Source organism: Aquila chrysaetos, chromosome 17 (genome assembly GCF_900496995.4).
Source record: "Aquila chrysaetos chrysaetos chromosome 17, bAquChr1.4, whole genome shotgun sequence".
NCBI lineage: Eukaryota > Metazoa > Chordata > Aves > Accipitriformes > Accipitridae > Aquila > Aquila chrysaetos.
Window position 1 is genome coordinate 7,997,892 of NC_044020.1, and position 21,946 is coordinate 8,019,837.

At 41.8% G+C, this 21,946-nt stretch overlaps 1 protein-coding gene across 6 annotated transcripts in view; it reads left to right on the forward strand.

The window, feature by feature from the left end:
- Positions 1-21,946, forward strand: part of KIAA1549 (KIAA1549 ortholog) — a 159,134-nt gene that overhangs the window by 108,513 nt on the left and 28,675 nt on the right. For all 6 annotated transcript variants that reach the window (XM_030040784.1, XM_030040779.1, XM_030040781.1 and 3 more), the window contains exons 10-11: positions 254-438; positions 18,397-18,599. In XM_030040784.1, the coding sequence (XP_029896644.1) occupies positions 254-438; positions 18,397-18,599 (388 nt within the window). The remainder of the gene's footprint in view (positions 1-253; positions 439-18,396; positions 18,600-21,946) is intronic.

Consider the following 21,946-nt stretch of genomic DNA (forward strand, 5'->3'; position numbering starts at 1 on the left):
AGTGTGTTTTCATTAGGTTTTTAAGCACAGGTCTTCAGAAGGTAGGCCAGGACAATCGATCACCTGCCCCATGCTTCCTGAGCATGACATACCTTAACTTATAACTGGTATGACATTTCTTGTGATTTGCAGCTGGTTTCTGATAAATTCATTAACTAGCATTTACAAGAACATAAAAATACATAACCTTGAAGTGTCCTCAGTTTAAAATATATAACCACATAATACTGCTGTCTTCCTCTTAACTTCACAGCTGTGGAGAAGCTGAAGGAGTCCACCTCAGAGTCACAGAATAGCAACCTATGGATTATTGTTGGTGTGGCAGTCCCAGTTGCTGTAGTGCTCCTGATTGTTATTATTTTATACTGGAAACTTTGTCGAACAGACAAACTGGAGTTTCAGCCAGACACGATGAGCAACATCCAGCAGCGACAAAAGGTAAAAGGGGAGGCTGTGCTGAGAGGAGCTTGAGTATTCTGAGCATAAATGAATGTGAGAGTCTAGGGAACACCTAGTATCCTTAAACAGCATGTGGAAACACAGTTTCAGAGCCTTCCAGTTTAAAAAGAAAAAGGAAAAAAGTCAAATGATAGTTGAAGTCAAGAATCCCATACTGTTTTATTTATTCTCCTAGGTATATGATACTGCATTAGATAGATACAACCTACTGAAATGTGGGCACTGAGGCTGAAAGGAACCTTTCTTTATCACTTCATTTCAAGGCCTTGGCTAGGACTGAATAAGAGGAAATGTATTGACTGTTAAATCACTGACCTTGTTTTCTGTAGGGGGCTGAATTTTTCTTTGGAGAGCTTCCGCTAAACTAATCTGACAGCTAAACTGCACCATCCGTTATACCTCATGCTGGAAGTAGAATTTGCTAGAGCCTATCCTTGCTGCTCCGTGTTCTGCCGGCGCTCTTGAGTTGCCGTTGTGAGAGCCTGTTGCAGGACTAGAACTTTAATTAGTGGATCTCCATAAGACTGTATGGGTGAGCGTGTTGGCCAGAGTGTTGGAGGACTGGGTTAGGATGGTGAGAAATTCAGTAGTCTGTCTTTTTCCTGCCCAAGACTGTAAATTAAAAAATATGTGATTCAGGATTTTCACAAAGGATGTATTCAGTAAAAAGAATGGAGAAGTGACTAAAGGGTTACAAATCCTACTTTTCCTTTTTACAACTGGAGAGAACTGGTCTGTGTGTCGGAGATGCTTTTTACTGACTATAACTTCAGAGGTTTTATTAAAAGCAAAATAATCTGCCTGTGCTAATCCTGTGGTACTGTAGTCATGTTCTTCTACTGTCACCTCGTGTTCAGTCGTACAGTTTTCTCCGTAACAAGCCTTGTCTGTACACCATACTCTCTTTCAAGATAATTAATGATGTGAAAGATGAGAGAAGCAGAAAGTGGTTGCACTTCCAAAGCAGTCAGAACAAATCAATAGTAACTTCCACTTGTCTTGTTGCTGCAGATTGAGTGTCAGAATCGAGGTCGGCAACAAGTGGTACCCTTTGATGAACTTCACCCCCTGGTACCTTGTCTCACCTGTGCTGTGGTAATACGTAACGCAGATTTTGATTGAAGAAGTTCCCCACAGTAGTTTCGGCTAATTTGAGAAGGGTCATACAAAAAAGGCAGGAGAGGATCATTACCCTTGGTACACTATTTCATCACATACCTTTTCGGTACCTCTCTGCTGTCGCAAGCTTTTTGTGAGAAAGCTGTTGGGTTGGGTTGGCTGTAAGGCCAGAAACATCTTTCATAGTTTTACTTTCTTTTGGGAGAACGGCTCCGTTGTTTTTCTCCACCGCTTCCACAGTATTCCTCATCTTAATCGTTCATGAGTCAGAAGCCTTGAACTTGTTTGTATGCAAGTCTCATTTCAGTTCGCCTAGGGAGCCTGTCACTTTGCCTTCTTTAGGGAAGTCACTGTAAGCAAACTAGAAAGAACCAGTAAGGACATCTAGTCAAATCCTTGTGCCAGTGGATGGCTCGTACTTTAATACTAAATGAGGTAAAGCAATAAAAAGTGTCTTAAATTTTTATCACTTAGCACAACAACAGTTGCCAAACAACTGGCAGAATCTACTTTGAAAACCATTTTCCTCCTTTGCCCAAGATCCAGAATAAAAGTAGTACTCTGGCTTCCTTAGTAGCAGGCTGTCTTTGGGATTTCTTCATGTCTTCAAACAGTGGGTTGAAATGCCAGGTCAAAATTGGGCATATTTAACAAGCACTGAAGACCCCCGGTCAGTCACAACAGCATACAAATGATTAGGAACATTTGGTCCGGTCCTGCCCTTTTAAATTTTTTGGTTTTTATACTTTTTATTACAGTAAATGCAAAGAAATGATCAAAGGAACAAAACCTTGTGGTCAGGGGTTTAGGTCTGTAAATAAACTCAGTTTAAAAATGGACTCAGGCTCTCCCTTCCTCAACCCACCTGCAATTATTTCCATTCCCTCTTTACAGAGCTTGAGTTTGGTACCAAAGGAAAGTGAAGGGCTGCACTGCATCTCTAAATGGAAGGGTATTTAGGTTAAAGATCTGGGGTTTTCTCTTGGAATCAATATTTCATTGGTAAAAGCCATAAAGATGCATTTATAGTGCTAGCTCTTCTCACTTCCATTAATCTTTAAAAAAAATTTTCTTTTAATGTAAATATAGAAATGGAATGTATAAATATCAAAGTATTTCATTAACATATGCGTGGCATATCCACACTGGAAATAGAAGATAATTCTTTTGAACCATGTAATAAGTCTACAATGTGTTTTGTACTTGAAAATGTGTGTTGGTTGGAAGATAAGAAACTGAGACACCCTTTTCTTGTTCAGATGAAATAGGATAGCGTACTGCACTGGTGGATCTCCAGAGGTATCACCAGTCTTTTTTTCAGTGTGTTTAATTAGCCATTTTAACATAGCAGATCAGTGGGCAGCATAATAATCTGTTAGAATTCACAGTAGCAGCTGATAGCAAATTATGTCACCTGTGACTTAAAAGCCTGGAACAAGGTTGGGAATGGGGTGAAGGGAAAGCCTGTTTGCTTCATGCTGCTGAGGAAAGACTTTGCCACTAAAAGGCTGGTTCCTTGAAACATCGAGAGAGAGAACTTCTGTAAATGTACGGTAATGCAGATTATGTAACAAAGACATAAGTTTTGCAGGAGCTTTTTATTCTCAGTTTAGAGTCTCTTTTACAAATTTGCATTCTCTTCAGAGAGATGCTTTAAAGATGCTACAGATTTTCCTGGATTCTATAGCCCATGTGTCATTCTAGTACCATCTTTTGTTTCTTCCTTCCTTTCGCTTAATCACTTAGTTCTGGTTTTGAACTCCTGCTTTTTCCTGAAATATTTTGTTATGCACTCAGACAATATAATTATTTAAGTTTTAATCTTCTATATGTAAAGGTTTAATTTTACAGAATAGATATGATTTCTGTGTTCCTATGACCACCATTAAAAGTTAAGCTGCATGCCCTCACAGTCTACCTTCTGAGGAAGCAAACCATCACTATTATCTGTTGGTAATAAGACCCTACATGCCTTTCAGGTGTGCCCTGAGGTATGGCTGCCCAGGTACACCTCGGTGAGATAAAGATTGGCAGATCGTGGCATTACGCAACAATTCAGTCATACTGGCCAGCGTATCATACCAGCACAGCTAACCTGCTTTGGTCCCATATCTGCTCTGTGGACACCCTTTTAGAGTGTTTGGGTCATAGTCCCTCACTTGGGATGGTCAGTAATAGTGTATTTCCCACTTCAGCAAGCATAGCTGTGTTGAAAAATACTCAGGTCCTGTGATTACAAACCCTTAGAAGTACCCAAGACTGCATCTATATTTATGTGCTGTAGCAGCCCTGAAGCTGGGCTTGAGTCCAGATTTCCTGCTTGTCCCCACCCTCAAGGCCAGGTTAGGCTCAAAGACCTTGCGCCCAAGTCACAGAAGGCAGAGGCAGGGACTGGGAGAATGAAGAACCGCCCACCGTAGGAGAAGATCAGGTTCGAGACCATCTAAGGAACCTGAAGGTGCACAAGTCCATGGGACCTGATGAGATGCATCCACAGGTCCTGAGGGAACTGGCAGGTGAAGTGGCTAAGCCACCATCCATCATATTTGAGAAGTCGTGGCAGTCCGGTGAAGTTCCTGCTGACTGGAAAAGGGGAAATATAACCCTCATTTTTAAAAGGGGAAAAAAGGAAGATCCGGGGAACTACAGGCCAGTGAGTCTCACCTCTGTGCCCGGCAAGATCATGGAGCGGATCCTCCTGGAGACTATGCTAAGGCACATGGAAAATAAGGAAGTGAGTGGAGACAGCCAACATGGCTTCACTAAGGGCAAATTGTGCCTCACAAACTTGGTTGCTTTCTGCGACGGGGTTACAGCGTTGGTGGATAAGGGAGGAGCAACGGACGTCATCTACCTGACTCGTGTAAAGCATTTGACACTGTCCTGCACAACATCCTTGTCTCTAAATTGGAGAGACATGGATTTGACAGATGGAGCACTCGGTGGATAAGGAGTTGGCTGGGTGGTCGCACTGTGAAAGAGTTGCGGTCAACGGCTTGATGTCCAAGTGGAGAGCACTGATGAGTGGCGTTCCTCAGGGGTCGGTATTGGGACCGGCGCCGTTTAACATCTTTGTCGGCGACATGGAGAGTGGGATTGAGTGCACCCTCAGCGAGTTTGCCGATGACACCAAGCTGTGTGGTGCGGTCGACACGCTGGAGGGAAGGGATGCCATCCAGAGGGACCTTGAGAGGTGGGCTCATGTGAACCTCATGAAGTTCAACAGAGCCAAGTGCAAGGTCCTGCACATGGGTCGGGGCAGGCTGAGCGATGAGTGGATTGGGATCAGCCCTGAGGAGGACTTGGGGGTGTTGGCTGACGAGAATCTCAACGTGACCTGGCAGCGTGCGCTTGCAGCCCAGAAAGGCAACCGTATCCTGGGCTGCATCAAGAGAAGTGTGGCCAGCAGGTTGAGGGAGGTGATTCTCCCCCTCTACTCCACTCTGGTGAGACCCCACGTGGAGTACTGTGTTCAGCTCTGGGGTCCCCAACATGAGAAGGACATGGAACTGTTGGAGCGAGTCCAGAGGAGGGCCACCAAGATGATCAGAGGGCTGGAGCACCTCTCCTATGAAGACAGGCTGAGAGAGTTGGGGTTGTTCAGCCTGGAGAAGAGAAGGCTCTGGGGACACCTTAGAGCAGCCTTCCAGTGCCTAAAGGTGGCCTACAGGAAAGCTGGAGAGGGGCTTTTTACAAAGGCATGTAGTGATAGGACAAGGGGTGATGGCTTTAAACTGAAAGAGGGTAGATTTAGGTTAGATGTAAGAAAGAAGTTCTTCACTGTGAGGGTGGTGTGGCAGTGGAACAGGTTGCCCTGCGAGGTTGTGGCTGCCCCATCCCTGGCAGTGTTCCAGGCCAGGCTGGATGGGCTTTGAGCAACCTGGTCTAGTGGAAGGTGTCCCTGCCCATGGCAGGGGGATTGGAACTAGATGATCTTTAAGGTCCCTTCAAACCCAAACCATTCTATGAGTCTACAATAGTATAGATAATAGCAAAGATAATGTTTGTTCTAAGCTGGTGACATGGGCAGTGTAGACTGTATTCAGCGAAGGGCTGTTCTGCAGATTGGATGTACCATGCCACTTTACCAGTTTGTTCTCTCCATCTGCCTTCTAGTTTCATCACAGGATTGGTGTTTTGCAGAGAGGATGGCGTAAGGGTTCTTCTTAGAAAGACTCATAATATTATCTTCTGCAAAGAATATATAGAGGAAGCCTGAACTCAAACAATACTAAGGGATCTTTTACTTCTGGTTAGTCTCCGAAGTCTGGTACTTCAGTGACTATAAGCAGAAATACATAGTAAAGAAAACTTTTGTGGGAACTGACGCTAGCAAAACCAGGTTTGAAGATGAAGTAATAATAATAAAAAAAAAATATCTTGAAGAGACCCTGATTAGCTAATCCATTGCTCTGCCTCAAAGCAGGATTAACAATGCCTGAAAAATATTAGGTTACCTTTTTCATTCTGGAGATTAGATGGGAAAACATGCTTAGATCAAAGTTATTTGGACCCTTTTTAAACTGGGTATTAAGGAAGCAGGTCAGAGCACTGAATTTCTGTGCAAGATTCATTGGTCTGTGCAAGGATAATTCTTTTCAAGAGATGGAATGAAGGTATTTAAAGGGCACATCAAGTATTCATGACTTGTTCTGTAAGCCATAGCATCCTACTGGAAATTCACCTTGATGTGATCTAGGTTGTTGCACTAGATAAAGGTGTCTTTGCTTTTGGAAGTAAAAGATGCATAAGTAGCATTTTTACATTGCAGGATTTTCTCTCTTGCCATTGCCTTATATCCACCGCAACATTGTCCCAACCCGAGCTTTTTTTCTTGCAAAGGAGCTGTGCCTTTTGTGGGCAATTGAATTTTTGCCGTGGGTTATTTTTCTTTTTCATGAAAAAAATGGATAAATGTCTTTAATGCCCAAACCGTCATTCTGCTCTGTACTGGACTACTGACATTTTTGTGTGAAAACACTGTCAACCCCTTTCCTCTTCCACAGAGAGTAAAAAAAATATTCTACATATTATCTGTAATGGAAACAGAGTTGGCAATATTATTTCTTTCTCTATGGACATCCAAAAATTAAAATGGAACCTAGTTCACTAGGGATTTCACTTTCCCTGCTGTGTACAGGTGTTTGGAGAAAAAAGTCAAATCCCTTGCTAGGACTTTTCAGAGGTAGTTTCAGCTCTAAACAGTTACTCAGGGAAAGGCTCCCTGCCCTAATGACAGGAATCTGACATCTGTGGACAAGCTCATTGATAGTTTATTTAGGTGGTCATGGATGTTCTCCTGCAAATGCTGGGCATGCTGAAGTCAATGCCTTTGCAATGCTAAGTTTGAGTGGCGTGCTCAGTTCCTAGTTCTTCCAAGGGCACATCCTAAAACCCTAGGGGGAAAAGCCTACTTCTCCAGCCAGAACTCGCTCCTCTCTGGAGCCCTCTGCGTGCCGCTATGGTTCTTAAAGGCCGCACATGTCTCTCTGCCTCAGTGTCCCTCCTGTGTGTTTACGTGTGGGAGAGGTGGGGTGAGTCGGTCCCCACGAAGCTTTGGATGATGCATACAGTACCGCACCTTCTCCTTGAGCGGTAGCACAGATAGTGCCAGAGCTGAAGGGCTGCCAATTTGCATCATGTGCCAGCAAACCTCAGCTAATGTGTAATCACCTGGGGACCATTACCAGCCCTTGCATGTCTGCTCTAATCTGTGCTGCTTCTGACAGCCAGCCAGACCTCCATGTGTCACTCACAGTTACAGGTAATGAGTCATGCATTCTGTAAGATGTCTGAGAGGGCCTTGTGTGGATTTTTATTTTTCCCCCCAAGCAGGGATATCTGATATCTGAATCTCATGTGTCAGGTGTAACTTTAGACCTCTGAATTGAGAGGTTTGCTTATTATTGTGTATTCAGTAGACTACCTCTTGGATGTTCCCTGGATCAAAGAGGCCAGCCCTGCTGGAGGCTAAATACTAGGCTTCTGCTCCTGATATAAAGAATTCTTGTGATGTTTTGACATCCTGTAATGCTTTTGTTCATCTGTATAATGTCGAGGCAACAGCTCTGCATTGCAGAATAATTCCAGTCAAAAGAGGCGCATGTTAAGAAAGGCAGCTGACGCCAATCTTATAAAAACTACTTGAAAACTGACATGAGTTTCTGCAAGAGGTTCATGTCTGTGCCTACTGTTTGCATAAAAAATATCATTCATTTCTAATAGCAACCTTGACTAACTATCCAAAATGATGTCTTTTTGGAATTGGCATACAGGTTCTGCTTCAGAGTCAATAGCTGGATTCTAACAAGGAACACAATATTGAACGTCTTAATTACTTCTCAATGATACATTTCTCTGATGGCAATTCCTCTGCAAGATCTCTTTTGTAGGAACTCTTCTTCTGTAATGAGGATTAACTATTCACAAATTGTAGAAATGAAATACCACACTTAGATTTACTGCGTATACTGATAGATATAAAAAGTAAAATGTCTCCATCTGCTTTTTTACAAACATTTGAGTAGCTGTCTTGAGGTCAAGACCAAAAGGCCAGCTAGCTCAGGTGCCACAAGCAAAAACCTATAGAAGGGGAGAAGAACAGGGCAAACACATGTGATGCTTTGCCTTGAGTAACTTTTCAGCCACCAGTTATTTGTGTCTCAGGGACTTTCTCTAGAAGTGATGATATTTAGCAACCCTCAACAGATTTCTCTTCCATTAACTTGTCCGGTCTTTCTAAACCCATCTGAGCTGCTGATGGGGACTTCCACAGCATGTTATATGAAGAACTATGTCATCAGCTCTGGGGCCCCCAACATAAGAAGGACATGGACTTGTTGGAGTGAGTCCAGAGGAGGGCCACCAAGATGATCGAGGGCTGGAGCACCTCTCCTTTGAAGACAGGCTGAGAGAGTTGGGGTTGTTCAGCCTGGAGAAGAGAAGGCTCTGTGGACACCTTACAGCAGCCTTCCAGTGCCTAAAGGTGGCCTACAGGAAAGCTGGAGAGGGGCTTTTTACAAAGGCATGTAGTGATAGGACAAGGGGCAATGGCTTTAAACTGAAAGAGGGTAGATTTAGGTTAGATGTAAGAAAGAAGTTCTTCACTGTGAGGGTGGTGCGGCAGTGGAACAGGTTGCCCTGCGAGGTTGTGGCTGCCCCATCCCTGGCAGTGTTCCAGGCCAGGCTGGATGGGGCTTTGAGCAACCTGGTCTAGTGGAAGGTGTCCCTGCCCACGGCAGGGGGGTTGGAACTAGATGATCTTTAAGGTCCCTTCCAACCCAAACCATTCTATGAGTCTATGATTCTATCTTGTTTCATCTTGCTTTTTTCATGCCATCTCTTTGTTTTCTGTGATGCCCCCTAATCCTTGTATTGGAGGGGACAATGAACAGCTGTTCCTAGGCACTTGCTCCTTGCCAATCCTGACTTTACAGATCTCTGTCATCTCTATCATCTCTTTTTCCAGACAGAGAAGTCCCAGTTTTCTTATTCCTTCGTTTGAACTGGCCTTTGAAGCAACTGCTAGCCTTTGAAAAGACTGAACATTTTCTAATTCTTTTCCATCCTTTTTGAGAGGGGGCGACTAGAACTGAATATGCTATTCAAAATGTAGGTGACCCATGGCTTTATAGAGTGAGGTTTACATAGTGGCTACTTTTGAAAAGGAGTTAAACAAAAAGAAAAAGAATCCATTTTCAAAATACAGATAAACTTTATACCATCCTAAACATAATAGACCGCTGAGACTAGATCAATATTGGGGAAATAAATTGTGTCTTTCCTAACAAAAGCTGATAGAGAGTTTACTGTAGAATTTGGCTATTTTGGGAACAAGGAAATGGGCCAACATCAAATCATTGTTGCCTAAGGTTTTAATGTTGCTACTGATTTGTAGCTTCATTTCAGCAAGCAGATTATTTCTGCAGTGTATGTGAATGCACTTTCTTTCTGTGTGCATTAACCCCTTTTTAGATAAATAAATATGTTTAAGTCGCTGAACCCAACAAAATACCAGCACAAAAATAAATGAAAATTGCTGACCTATGCTCTATCTTAAAAGTCTGTTAGCACTTTTTTTCATTATTTGCAGAGAGGAAGTGTTTCTGGACTGTGTTGTATATATGCTCTGTCCAGATGGTGAGAGACATGTTGTGAATGTATTCTTTTGCTTCACAAGTTGAGAAAAGAGTTTCCTTAATTTATAATTTTTTTGGTGTGTTGTGCTACCTCTCTTAGAGGTTGCAGTTGATATCGGAGTTGCGTACGTGGCCTTGGAGGAGTAATTGTTTGACATAATTTATGGACAAAAGACTGGTGGAACTGAGACACAGGAGTGACCTGTCTAGCCAATAAAGTTGGTGATCTTTTTCTAACTAACTCCTGACACTTTCATCCAACCAGTGTGCAAAGGAACCTCACCAAACCATGATTAAGATAGTATCCACCCTGCGGCATTTCTGTCTGAGGAAGGAAGGCTAAAACTGTGTGTGATGCAGTCACAAAATTCTGCCTGTTACAGCAGTTATCTCAGTAGCCTGTGGGCATATATGTACTCAGAGTTATGGGCTTTCAACAACATGATCCCTCTTGTATTTTGTGAAATTTACTGAGCTGTCATGGTAATATTAGTGTAGCAGGAAGAAACGTACAAAGGAGAAGAGGGATGATGAAAATCCCTGAGAAGAATCTGTCTTAAGAAAATACTTCAGAACAGGTGTCTTGAGAATTTCAGGCTTTATAAAGTTTTGTAAGTTTGGGGGTTTCTTTATTTGTTTTTAATCCTACTCCAGGAGCAAAATTCCTGAGGTGGTATTTTTTGTGGGATTCCTGCTTTACTTACTATTTGTATGGTGGTGAGCAGTAAACCACAGTTTTGACTTTTCAGAGGAGGGAAGGAGGACCAGAGGCTGTACACTAGCTTCTTGTGGTTTTCTGTGCCAGCGTTGGCTATACTGTGCACTACTTTTCCCCAACTTGATGGTAGAAAACCATGCAACTATAAGCATGTTTCTTCTCTGCAAGGACATGTTTGCTCAACTGCTTTACCTGTTCCCAGTAATGGTCATAGTTGACAGAAGTGCTGTTATGATGACAAATGTGAGACGTAATTTGTATAAAGAGGTACTTGGTCTGATAAAAGAAAACGGGCAGCATTGTGTACATACAGCCCCCTTTTTAGCCCTCAGATCTCAAAATCCTGCTTCTTTTTGAGATGAAGCTTCCATAGAGGGTACAGGCTGTAATACCACTGTAATGGGAGGGTGGATGGCATCCCACCTAGGAGGCAATACAGTGAACTGCCATTTCACATACACTTCTTTTTACATCCAAACACAGTAATAAGTGAAGGTATTTAAATTGAATTGGAGACATTTTTTGTTTTGGTGCTTAAAAACATTTCCTAAACCAGCAGCAGTGAAGGATCCCTCTGCACATTTCTCAGTGATGCTTAGTATTTTTATTTTTTTTTAAAGTAGACCAGGAAAGAGTTTGTGCTTATGGCACAAGTTGGTTGCATCATATCCCATTTCATAGGGGAATTGTGTCAATTGTACAAAAAGACCTTGAGAAATACAAAAGAGTCTTTTTTCAGTATTTTGAGGGAGGCTATGGAGACGGAACTCTACTTCTATGTGATCCTCTAATATGCTTTTTTCATCAACAAAGGTTTCTTGTGTCTTAACTCAGATATGCATTATTGTTATTGAATCGCATGTATAATTTGTATGCATACTTTATAGGCAGTCCCTGGCTATGATCCCAAAGGGTTTTATGTTGAAGGACAGCAATGTAAACAAAAATACAGAGGGTATACTTATGTAGATAAGAGGTAGGAAAGATATTAGAAGAATGAGCTGAATAGGAAAATGAGACTGAGAAAGGTGAACATGCCTCAGTACTTCTAAATTCTTATTTGTGGGTAGATTGGTAGGTGGTTTAAATATCTCATGGAACGGTCACTGCAAACAGTATGGATGAATGATCTTTGTGGGAGGAAGAAGTAGGTGACATTTTGGATGGGATAGTAGAAGCATGGTGAAAAAAATGGATTAAAATCAAGACCACCCCCGCAAGCACACTAGCAGCTGCAAATAATTGTCCTTACTGGTGCATCATGAGAGTAATGCAGTGAATTCACACTTATGCTATGGTGCACTGGGAATACGAAGAAGGGTTTGGTGGTGTGAATCTTAGATTGTGGAAGGCAGTTTGTGATGTTTAATAGCTTTAAGCCGTCCTAAATCAGACTAACTTACATCTTCAACCCACATTCATTTTAAGAACACTGATTCTCATTGCCTTGCTGCATTTAAACCACAGACTTGAAAACATTTTTTTTTTTTCTGTAAAGTTTCTTTATCCTGGTATTTTTGTAGCATTCCATGTGCTAGCATGTTAGTAAGGTCATAAGTCTGCAGGACTTCTTTACAGGTATTCCTGCCCTGTTCATAGATTATGTACTAACACTAAAGTATTATTTTTGAAATCATGCTTAGCTCCTTTGTGTCCTTAGAAATGTATTTTAACAGCATCTGCTCAATGCGTCTATCTCTAAAAGGAACAAGGCAAGACTGTGGTATAAAATCAATAGAAAATTGTCTTAATACATTATTCTTCATATTATGTCCAAATTCAAATGCTGTTTTTACGAACTACACGAAGAACACAGAGTACCTGTATTTCTTCTCCTCTGCTTTCTGCTGAAATTATTCACTGACCTGTGTGTACGGTATTTGCTTTCTTGAGAAAACAGATTGTTGACATTCCTGGTGTGTCTCTGCATCTAGCAAAACAATATATTGGCAGCCATGTTACATTTCTGTGACTTGAACAGTACTGAAACTATTAGCTGCTTTCATGGAATAAGTCTTGACCAAGGTGCACAGACTTTGTAGGCTTCTGCAGAAATTATTTGATTTTTCTACAAATTGAGCTTCAAATACTTTTTTTTTTTTATTCAGTATGTAACACTAGAATTAAAGCACTGTCTTGACTTACCAGTTTGAAATCATCTTCCCCTTAACTTTCAGCAGGTTCTGCATCTGTATAATAATGTAATGTCTTACAAATATGGTAATTTAGGCAAGTTCATTTATGGTGGTAAGCTTGAGAATAGTTTATCTTTTCCCTTTCACAAATATATAAAGATAAAACAAACAAAACCCTTCTCTAACAACTTGCATTTAAAACAAGAAATCCTTGCTAATACTGATTTTGTGCAGGCTTAGGTAAAGGCACTTGAGGCTGATTAAAAAGAGGCTTAGTTTCAGCACCTGAACAGGTAGCGGTATCTGCACAAATGTACTCTTAAAGAGAGATTGTATTCTTTCCTTGGTGGTGGTTAATTTATGAGTAGTAGATGGCTGATCCACACATGGTATTCTGACTACCTGTCCTAAGATGAGCAGAGGTTATCCAATCTGTTACACTATGTAACTTGCTATAAAGAAAAGGAAGAATGCGGCAGGTGGCACACAGAAATTCATAAGGAAATGTAGGAAACCTCTTCAGTCTGGAACGACACCTTTTGTTCCGCTGAGTCTGTGATCTGACCGTCTAGTCTTGCAGAAAGCAGAGTTGTGTTTCAGTGTCCTTCAGACACTTTTCACTGGAAATGTAGGTTTTGGTTAGCATCAGTTCTCAGTTAAAGTCATAATGTTGCCATGGTCTAAGAGGTGAGGTATTAGAAGTGTCGATTTTTTTTTTAATTTTTTTTTTAAGAAAACAGAGTGGGTTTCTGTCAGTGTTGTTTCTGCAGTAGTAATCATATTAGTATTTCCATTTCTCAAGTAATAGTTATTATTTTTAATAAGTCATTTTATAAATTTTTTTGTTGAGAACCATCTTTCCATATTCAGTCAGGTATCACGTTTTTTGTATATGTGTTTTCACATTATATTTTTCTACTATGTTTTTTCATTCATATGCACAAACATGCATATGTGCACATGCGTATAGTCTCTCATACTGTTCATATATTGGCTGGAGCTGCTAGTGACAGCTTAAGCTTTTTTAGCAGGAGATATCTAGAAATGTTATTATTTGTCTGCACAGAACTCTGCAAGATTTGAACCATTCAGGCCAAAGTTTTCCACTCAAGTATCAGTTTCATGCTGAATCTTTTTTTAAGATGGTAAGAAGAGCTTCTTCTTTCAAAGAATAAGGTTAAGAGAAAACAGCGTGCTCTGTCCAAATTTTAAAAATTGTTTTGGAGAAGCTCTAGTGCATATTCTCAGCCTTTGGGCATGCAGGGTAGGGAGGGAAAGGAAACAGAACCAGAAGGTTGTTTCATGTGACGCAAATGCTTTTGGTGATTCTGTGGGGAATTGCCCATTTCTGACTAAGTTTTAAACCTTTGGGAAAATGTTTGCATGGGATTGACAGAGACTTGTTAGAGGTTTACCAATTAAATTCTCATAGGATTATACCTGTTCTGCGCATATAAGCTCTGTAGAGCTGTACATTAAAAGCTGAGAGGGGTTTTTTTTTCTCTGTTGCTGTACACAGGGGTTGTTATGAGGCCAGGTAAAGGAATAGGGAGCAATGAGCCTCAGGTTCTTGGATAGTGTAAACTGGAGCTGGCAGCTGGCAGGCAGAGGGAGACGGGGGCAAGACGGTGGGATGGAGAGACTGGTTCTGCCTGGCAAGGAAGAGTAAGACCAGATGAGGAGTTTGCCTAGCTGCAGCTTTAGAAAAATAGAGCCACAGGTTCTGTGGTGCCTGGAGTGAATGCTTCTTGAGGCCTGGGATGGTGATACCTGAGACTTGCTGGTCCTCTGTTGCCAGCGAGCATCCATGAAATCCATTGGCAAAGTCTTAGCCAGCCTAGCTGCAGATGTGCGTATAAGAATACATTCTTTCTCTTCTTACATCCCCTCCTTCTTTCACTACACATTTGCCAGCTTCTGCATGAAATGAGGTGGGTATCCTGGTGTGGTGGGTTGACCCTGGCTGGATGCCAGGTGCCCACCAAAGCCATTCTATCACTCCCCCTCCTCAGCTGGACAGGGGAGAGAAAATATAACAAAGAGCTTGTGGGTCGAGATAAGGACAGGAGAGATCACTCACCAATTACCGTCACGGGCAAAACAGACTCAGCTTGGGGAAAATTAACTCAATTTATTACAAATCAACCAGAGTAGGGTAATGAGAAATAAAACCAAATCTCAGAACACCTTCCCTCCACCCCTCCCTTCTTCCCGGGCACAACTTCACTCCTGGATTCTCTACCAACCCCCCCAGTGGCACAGGGGGATGGGGAATGGGGTTTACGGTCAGTTCATCACACGTTATTTTCTGCCGCTTCATCCTCCTCAGGGGGAGGACTCATCACACTCTTCCCCTGCTCCAGCGTGGGGTCCCTCCCACGGGAGACAGTCCTCCACGAACTTCTCCAACGTGGGTGCTTCCCACGGGCTGTAGTTCTTCACGAGCTGCTCCAGCATGGGTCCTTTCCACGGTGTGCAGTCCTTCAGGCACAGACTGCTCCAGCGTGGGTCCCCCACGGGGTCACAAGTCCGGCCAGAAAACCTGCTCCGTGGGCTCCTCTCTCCACAGATCCGCAGGTCCTGCCAGGAGCCTGATCCAGCGCGGGGTTCCCACGGGGTCACAGCCTCCTTCGGGCACCCACCTGCTCCGGCGTGGGGTCCTCCCCGGGCTGCAGGTGGAGATCTGCTCCACCGTGGACCTCCCTGGGCTGCAGGGGGACAGCCTGCCTCACCATGGTCTTCCCCACGGGCTGCAGGGGAATCTCTGCTCCGGCACCTGGAGCACCTTCTCCCCCTCCTTCTGCACTGACCTGGGGGTCTGCAGGGCTGGTGCTCTTACATGTTCTCCCTCCTCTCTCTGGCTGCCGTTTTCCGTCTGTCCCAACTTTTTTCTTTCTTAAAAATGTTGTCACAGAGGCGTTACCACTATCGCTGATTGGCTCGGCCTTGGCCGGCGGCGGGTCTGTCTTAGAGCCGGCTGGTATTGGCTCTCTCTCTCGAACACAGGGGAAGCTTCCAGCAGCTTCTTACAGAAGCCACCCCTGTAACCGCCCCCTGCTACCAAAACCTTGCCCCACAAAGCCAATACACCTGGTTCTATGAATAACATATTCTACCCAACTTCTACTAACGGCAGAAGGCCCAGCCTATGCCAAGGATCCAGCAGGGTGGGAGCGAGCAAGAGGGTCTTCCTATGGAAGCAAGTTCTTCCTATGGAAGAACTGAATTTATGATTTTGTAATTCAAGGTTCCATTGCAACGCCTATGCATGAGAGGATCCAGTTCCGATTGTTCAGACCATCTTAACTGTGCCATTTCTTACAGTCTGAGCGCTTGTCTTTGCAATACTAACAGTCTTTAATTCAGCTTCTGTGTGGTCTGTCTGCAGATAAACATTTGTGCGTACATATGCTGTGGTGTACATACATGTACACATAAATATATCTGTTCCCATAACTGTGCTTAGACGAAAGGTTATGTTAGACTGCAGCTAGGAATAAGACTATTCAAAGTTAAAAGATTAAAAATTTATATTTTTGCTTGTTGCTTTACTCCCCAGAGGGTTTACAAACCCAGTATGCTAGAGTTAACTCTAAGATATGTTGAAATGCATGCTTCAGACATGCAGCAATCTTAATAAAACCATACTAGTAATTCCAATATTACTAGAATGTTTGTCTCTTCAGTTGTCCTTGCCCACCCCACCTGTCACACTGTTCAAAAAGCAGTAGGGACTCTGCAGGTCAAGTCAAGGGTGCTTAGGAAAGGGTGGAGCACCACCAAATGTTTTTGTGGAAGAATTGTGCCCAGCACGTGGTGAAGATTCTCATCATCTTTGGAGCAAAGGGGGCTGGGGGCAATGGAGGGGAATATAGTGCGATAGAGGAAGTGATCAGCAGCAGGGCTGTATAGGTATGAAGGTGGAGTATGAAAGGGTTAGAAGAAGGGAAACCACTGAAGGGATTCATAGGAAGTGTCCCACACGGGAATATCTTCAAAGCGAATAGATATAATGTCAAACAGATCAGAGGTGGAGGAGGGGTAACTAAGAGGAGTTTCAGTAATCGAAGTGCTGCAAGCTGGCATGATAATTCTGACAGCAGAAGTGAAAAGTTCTTCCTCAGAAGTATTGGAATAGGGAAGACATGGAGTTTTGGGGTGTTTTTTTTAAGTGAGCAAGATCCTGAAGACAGTGATTCAACTCTGAAGGGGGAGATATTTGAGGAAAGGTTCACTAGGAGGCTATGACTCAAAAAATGGAGAAACCTTCACCCGGTCTAGCTTAACAGTGCCTTTTTGAATCAGTGGTTACAGTCATTTACATAAATTCAATAATTGAATCACCCATAATGCTGAATTGAAGGGACTGTCGTAAAGCCCAAGAAAAATGGAGTATAGTGGAAGACATCCAGATCTGTTCAAATAATAAGCTTACTCATTTTGTGAGAAATGAACTCCAACATCTCAACCATTTAGATAGTTGTTGGCTTTTACAGGAGAGCTTTTATTGCCATCTACTGGTCTAAATAGGCAGTTTGCTCTACTATAATGTCCTTTCTAAGAACCGTTTGGAAAATGTTTGCTTACTGAGAAAATATTTTGAAGAGATTGTTTCAGAATATTCCATAGGCAAGCTTATCTTTGGCATGATATCAGACAAGTCTGTTTGTAGTTAGCTATGTTGGCATGCCAAGCCTAATGAAAGGGGGTTCATTTAAACATCTGGAGCCTGACGCACCCATAAACACACTCCAACACATTCTTCACTTTGCAGGAAATCAGCTCTAGGAACATACAGAGGGTTTTCTATGTGTGCTGTGCAGTGGGTATGTGTGTATGCACTTTGAAAACTGGAGTTGTCAACATTTCTTTCTACTTTCAACTACCAACCTACATAAAATTGAGTGGGACTTGAAGAAAAACTGTCTCTTAATTAGTTCTTCAGAGCTTCTAATTACTCCAAAGCCCCCAAAAATCAGCAGGAGAGCTTGAAACTTGAAGGATTCATTGAATTAAGTCTGAATCAAGTCATTGACAAGGTGAGATTAGCTTTTTTATAAATACAGTTATGAAAATGAAAGGCCCAGTTCTGCGTCTTTCTCAAGCAAGACGCCCATTGAATCCGTAATCCCTTAATAAGATCTCTCGGATAAGTATCTAATTTCTCTGAACTCCAAAGCCTTTTATATATTTTTCTGTCTATTCAGTATGAAATTCCTAAGAGCTAGATTTTCAGTTCTTTTCTGGAAGCATCTATGCTCGCTGAAAAGTCATTGCCAGTCTGCCGTATAATTTCAATCTGCAGAATGTTTATCTTTCATCAGATGAACTAGGTGTTTGTACAAGCACGCCCAGACTCTTGCAGATTTGGGGAGCTCAAAATGAGGAAGATCAGCAGTGACGTTACTCAAATTATTTGAACTCACTTCACTCATTTTGACTGGAAGAAATGGAAAGATAACCTGGCAGTGGTAACCATTTCAGTCAGTGCACAGGTGTCTATGGCCTTGCACCCACAAATACACAAAAAGCTCCTCACACAATGATTAAATCTGAAGAAATAGATGGAAAAGATGTAGCAGCAACAGAAGCCTATTTTTTTACCAGATTTGCTGATTTGCAGTTTTAAACTGCGTATCCTACACTGAAGTAAGATGACAGAATCGTGGGGTTTATTTTTCTTTTCCCTGCAGCTTTCATGTTCATTCCTGACACTACCATAGCCTGACCATCCTCCTAGTGGCCATTGTTTGCAGATCTTAACCAAAGCCTTTGTACTGATTGTCACTCATGGTTCCTGTTTTTTGTCTTTGTTCTTCTCTCACAGCTACAAGCCCCCAGTGTGAAAGGCTTTGATTTTGCTAAGCAGCATCTGGGCCAGCACAATAAAGATGATGTCCTGATTATCCATGAGCCAGCTCCTTTACCAGGACCTATTAAGGATACTACCCCATCTGAAAATGGAGATGTGCCCAGCCCCAAATCCAAGACTTCCTCAAAGCCTTCAAAGACTGTTCGACACAGAGGGAGGTCAGTTCATAGACATAAAACAAATTGTAGTAGATGACGGTTTATTAATGGCTGGCGATTATTGTATTTAAAAATATTTTAGTGGAAAGAACTGTTCCGAGCTCTTGGACTTGCATTGTCTAGTGGGCCATCAGAGTTATGCCTCACTACTCATTAGTACAAGGTTGTGAGAATTTACTGTCAGTTTTTCTCTTAAAGGCAACATGCCCAGTTAAGAGGGGTATTTAAGACACTACTAGGTTGGCTGGAGTCAAGTCATTGCTTGTTTAGTGGAAACACAAAGTGTGTATTTTCTGATGCACTCTCTTTGTAGTGATCTCTAGCTACAAAGGCTACGCGTGGTTAAAAACAAATGAAAGCCATTGACGAATAGCAGTGTGTTTCAATAATATTAATAGTGATCAATGTATGTATGATAGGTTGGAATTTTCAGAAATAAGCAGTATCTCCCAAAATTCAGAGAAGATGCATGAGTGTTTTTGTTTGTGGTAATGTGGTTGCTCTCATAGCAAACCAGCTTTGGTCAGGAAGAGGAGTGATAATTTACAGCTGTGCAAGTGGAGAAGTGTCTGTCAGCCTTCAGCAGTAATTTCTGAACTTTTTCCAATAAGCAAATTTTGTGAATGTGTCTTGCTGGAAAGGATTGTGTTTGTAGGATAGGTGCTGTAACAGAGCTACGCAGTAAAGAAGGATCTGTGCATTAAAAAGAAAAAAAGGGTAAGTGGGAAGGTAATAGGTGGGGAAAAAAATGGAGCCCTGAGGAGTGCTGTGATGAGTCGCAAACAGTTCCTCACTGCGGAGCTCCTCTGTGCTCCACTTTCCAATAATTCTTCTTCTTCTCCCCCCTTCTCATGTTTTTGCACTCCTTTGTCTCTAGTTCTGCATCCCCTGGTCTTTTATCTATATGCTATTGCACAGTGGGAGGGAAAAAAAAACAACCAAGGGCAGAGTTGAATGAGCTTAGAAAGAAACTAATGGTGGTTCTTCCTGAGCTGCAGGTCTCTGTGACACAGCTTGCTCCTCTGCTCAACCTTCTGTTTCCTCTAAAGCCCCAGTTGTCCTAAGATCCTTGCTTCATCTTCCCCACATGGGCTTTGTACAGTTGTTTCCACCTTCCCAGATGCTGAGCCTGTCTTCCTAACTCCCTATAGGCCCTGCAAGTAGTAGACTACCAGTGGTACAGTGGAAGGTGGGCAAAATTGGAAAATAATGGAAGAAAAATTAGCTAACTTGTTTTGGTGTGGCTTCAATAAATTAAAACAAATTACTATAAATCAGAAGGACAAGTGTTTCTGTGTTTCTTTTAAAAAGTTCAAAAGTGGCCTAAGACAGAGATGATACTTAGGGGGAGGGGAAGGTATCTATATTCACATGCACATAGTATAAGAAGTAAATTTACACTTGAGGCTGTTCCTGTATTTCATCTAGAATAATTCAGAAAATGAAGCAGGAAAAATTTTCAGAAGCCAACATTTTAATGGTTCCCCTGAAGACAATAATGAATCATTGATCGAATTTGGAACAAAGATATTTCTTTTTTTAATAGCATCTAAATTCAAACACTTCAAAATGTTTTCAAAAGAGAATTTCCCTCTTCTCCCTCATCCTCCCTTAAGAGCAAATCTCCCTTTAGGCTTAACTGTGGAGATGTTACCATCATCTCCCTAACATGCTGACATGCCCATGTCAGCTTGAGATTTAAAACATTTATTCCCTGAGGCAGAAGTTGAAATGTGAAATGATAGCGTGGTGTGTTATGTTGGTTTTAGCTGTTTTCTGTTTTGTGAGGAAATACAGAACTCAGTTCATCACAATGCAATTCAGGACTGTATGTTGCATGCCAGGAAATATAGTGGTGATGTGAGTACACGTTCTGTATCTAAAAAACAACAAACAAGAAAAACAACTGAGTGCAGAAAGCACGACATCTTTAGGCTCCAGCTGAGAGTTGGACCTGTTGTTTTGGCTTGAGAGGATACAACTGCATATTCCTCAGCACTTATAATGACTGATGTTGGCTCAGCACTACTTATGTTCCAATAATTTACTTAATGATAATTTAGATAGACTGAGGAAAGAGTATGAAAGAATACAAAGCAGAATGAGGTGAAACAAAGTCAGTAGCAGATCTGGAAAAAGAACTCCAGCCTTATACTCTGCTGAACCAAGACAAAGGTTATGGAGACAATAGCTCTGCCCACCCTCTCCACCTTAGAAAAGAGGAAGAGATGCAATAGTGCACATCTGTAAGCTCATTGAGAACCATTTCTCCTTTTTTCCCTGCTTTTTTTTTTTTTTTTTTAATTGGGATGTGACTTCCTAGTGTTACAGTCCTGCAGAAAAGAGTGAAAGACAAGACTTCAATTAATACTGCATTGTTCGGGGAGGAGAAAAAGGGCAGTTGAATTCAGAGCATTGCCTGCTGCAAGGAGTAGTTTTAACCCTCAATGAACTTGTCTGGCTGGGTATAGTTATCTTAGTGTGTGGCAGGTTGATGTTTAGCTAAGAGCCTCAGTAACTAGTTCAGATATTCATCTAGCCCAAGCAAATCTTACACTTAACAAGGTTAATGCACAGACACGTGCACACTTTCAGTGATTAACTCCCTGCAGGAACAGAGTATGAATGTTCACAAGACAAAATGGTCACTAGAGACATTATCACAAAGGCTGATCCCATGTGAAAAGGCAGGCTTTGGTGTCAGCTGGGTGGTGGTATATGCCATATATTTTTGCTATTTTTATACTATCTGAGTAATTTTACAGCTGAAATATTCTGTTGGGGAGAATCACAGTATTTCTTTATATTTTTCTGTAATCACCTGCAGAAATTATGAACACTGAGATTGTAATTTGTAGGTAACATGTTTTTAAGAATCTCATGACTGCATGGGATAAATACATAGAAGTAGCATTTCTGAATGGCCTTACATTTAACTAGTTAGGAAAATAGTCAGATGGACTTGTAGTGTTAGCAAGAGAACACCAAGTTAGCAAGTCTGAATATCAGACTATTTATCTGAGCGGGTTTCTTAGAAAAGAATTCTATTAGAAATGTCTGAAAAGTAAACTGCTGTTTATGAATGCAGAGGTTTTTCTTGAAGTGTATTTTAAAGGAAAGATTAGTTAATAATCTTGTCACATGTGAATCCTGTTGCAGTCAGTTTTCACATGCAACAACAGTGACATCATGACAATTAATATCTAACTGATATTTATTATAAATTTACTTACAAACAGAGGAAGATATAAGCAGTCTTCACAAGATCCTTTAGCACAGGATTCTTTGCATGTGAGAACTGTGCCCCTTTGCAAACTTATGTTACATGTTGGCGTGTTTGTTTTTTA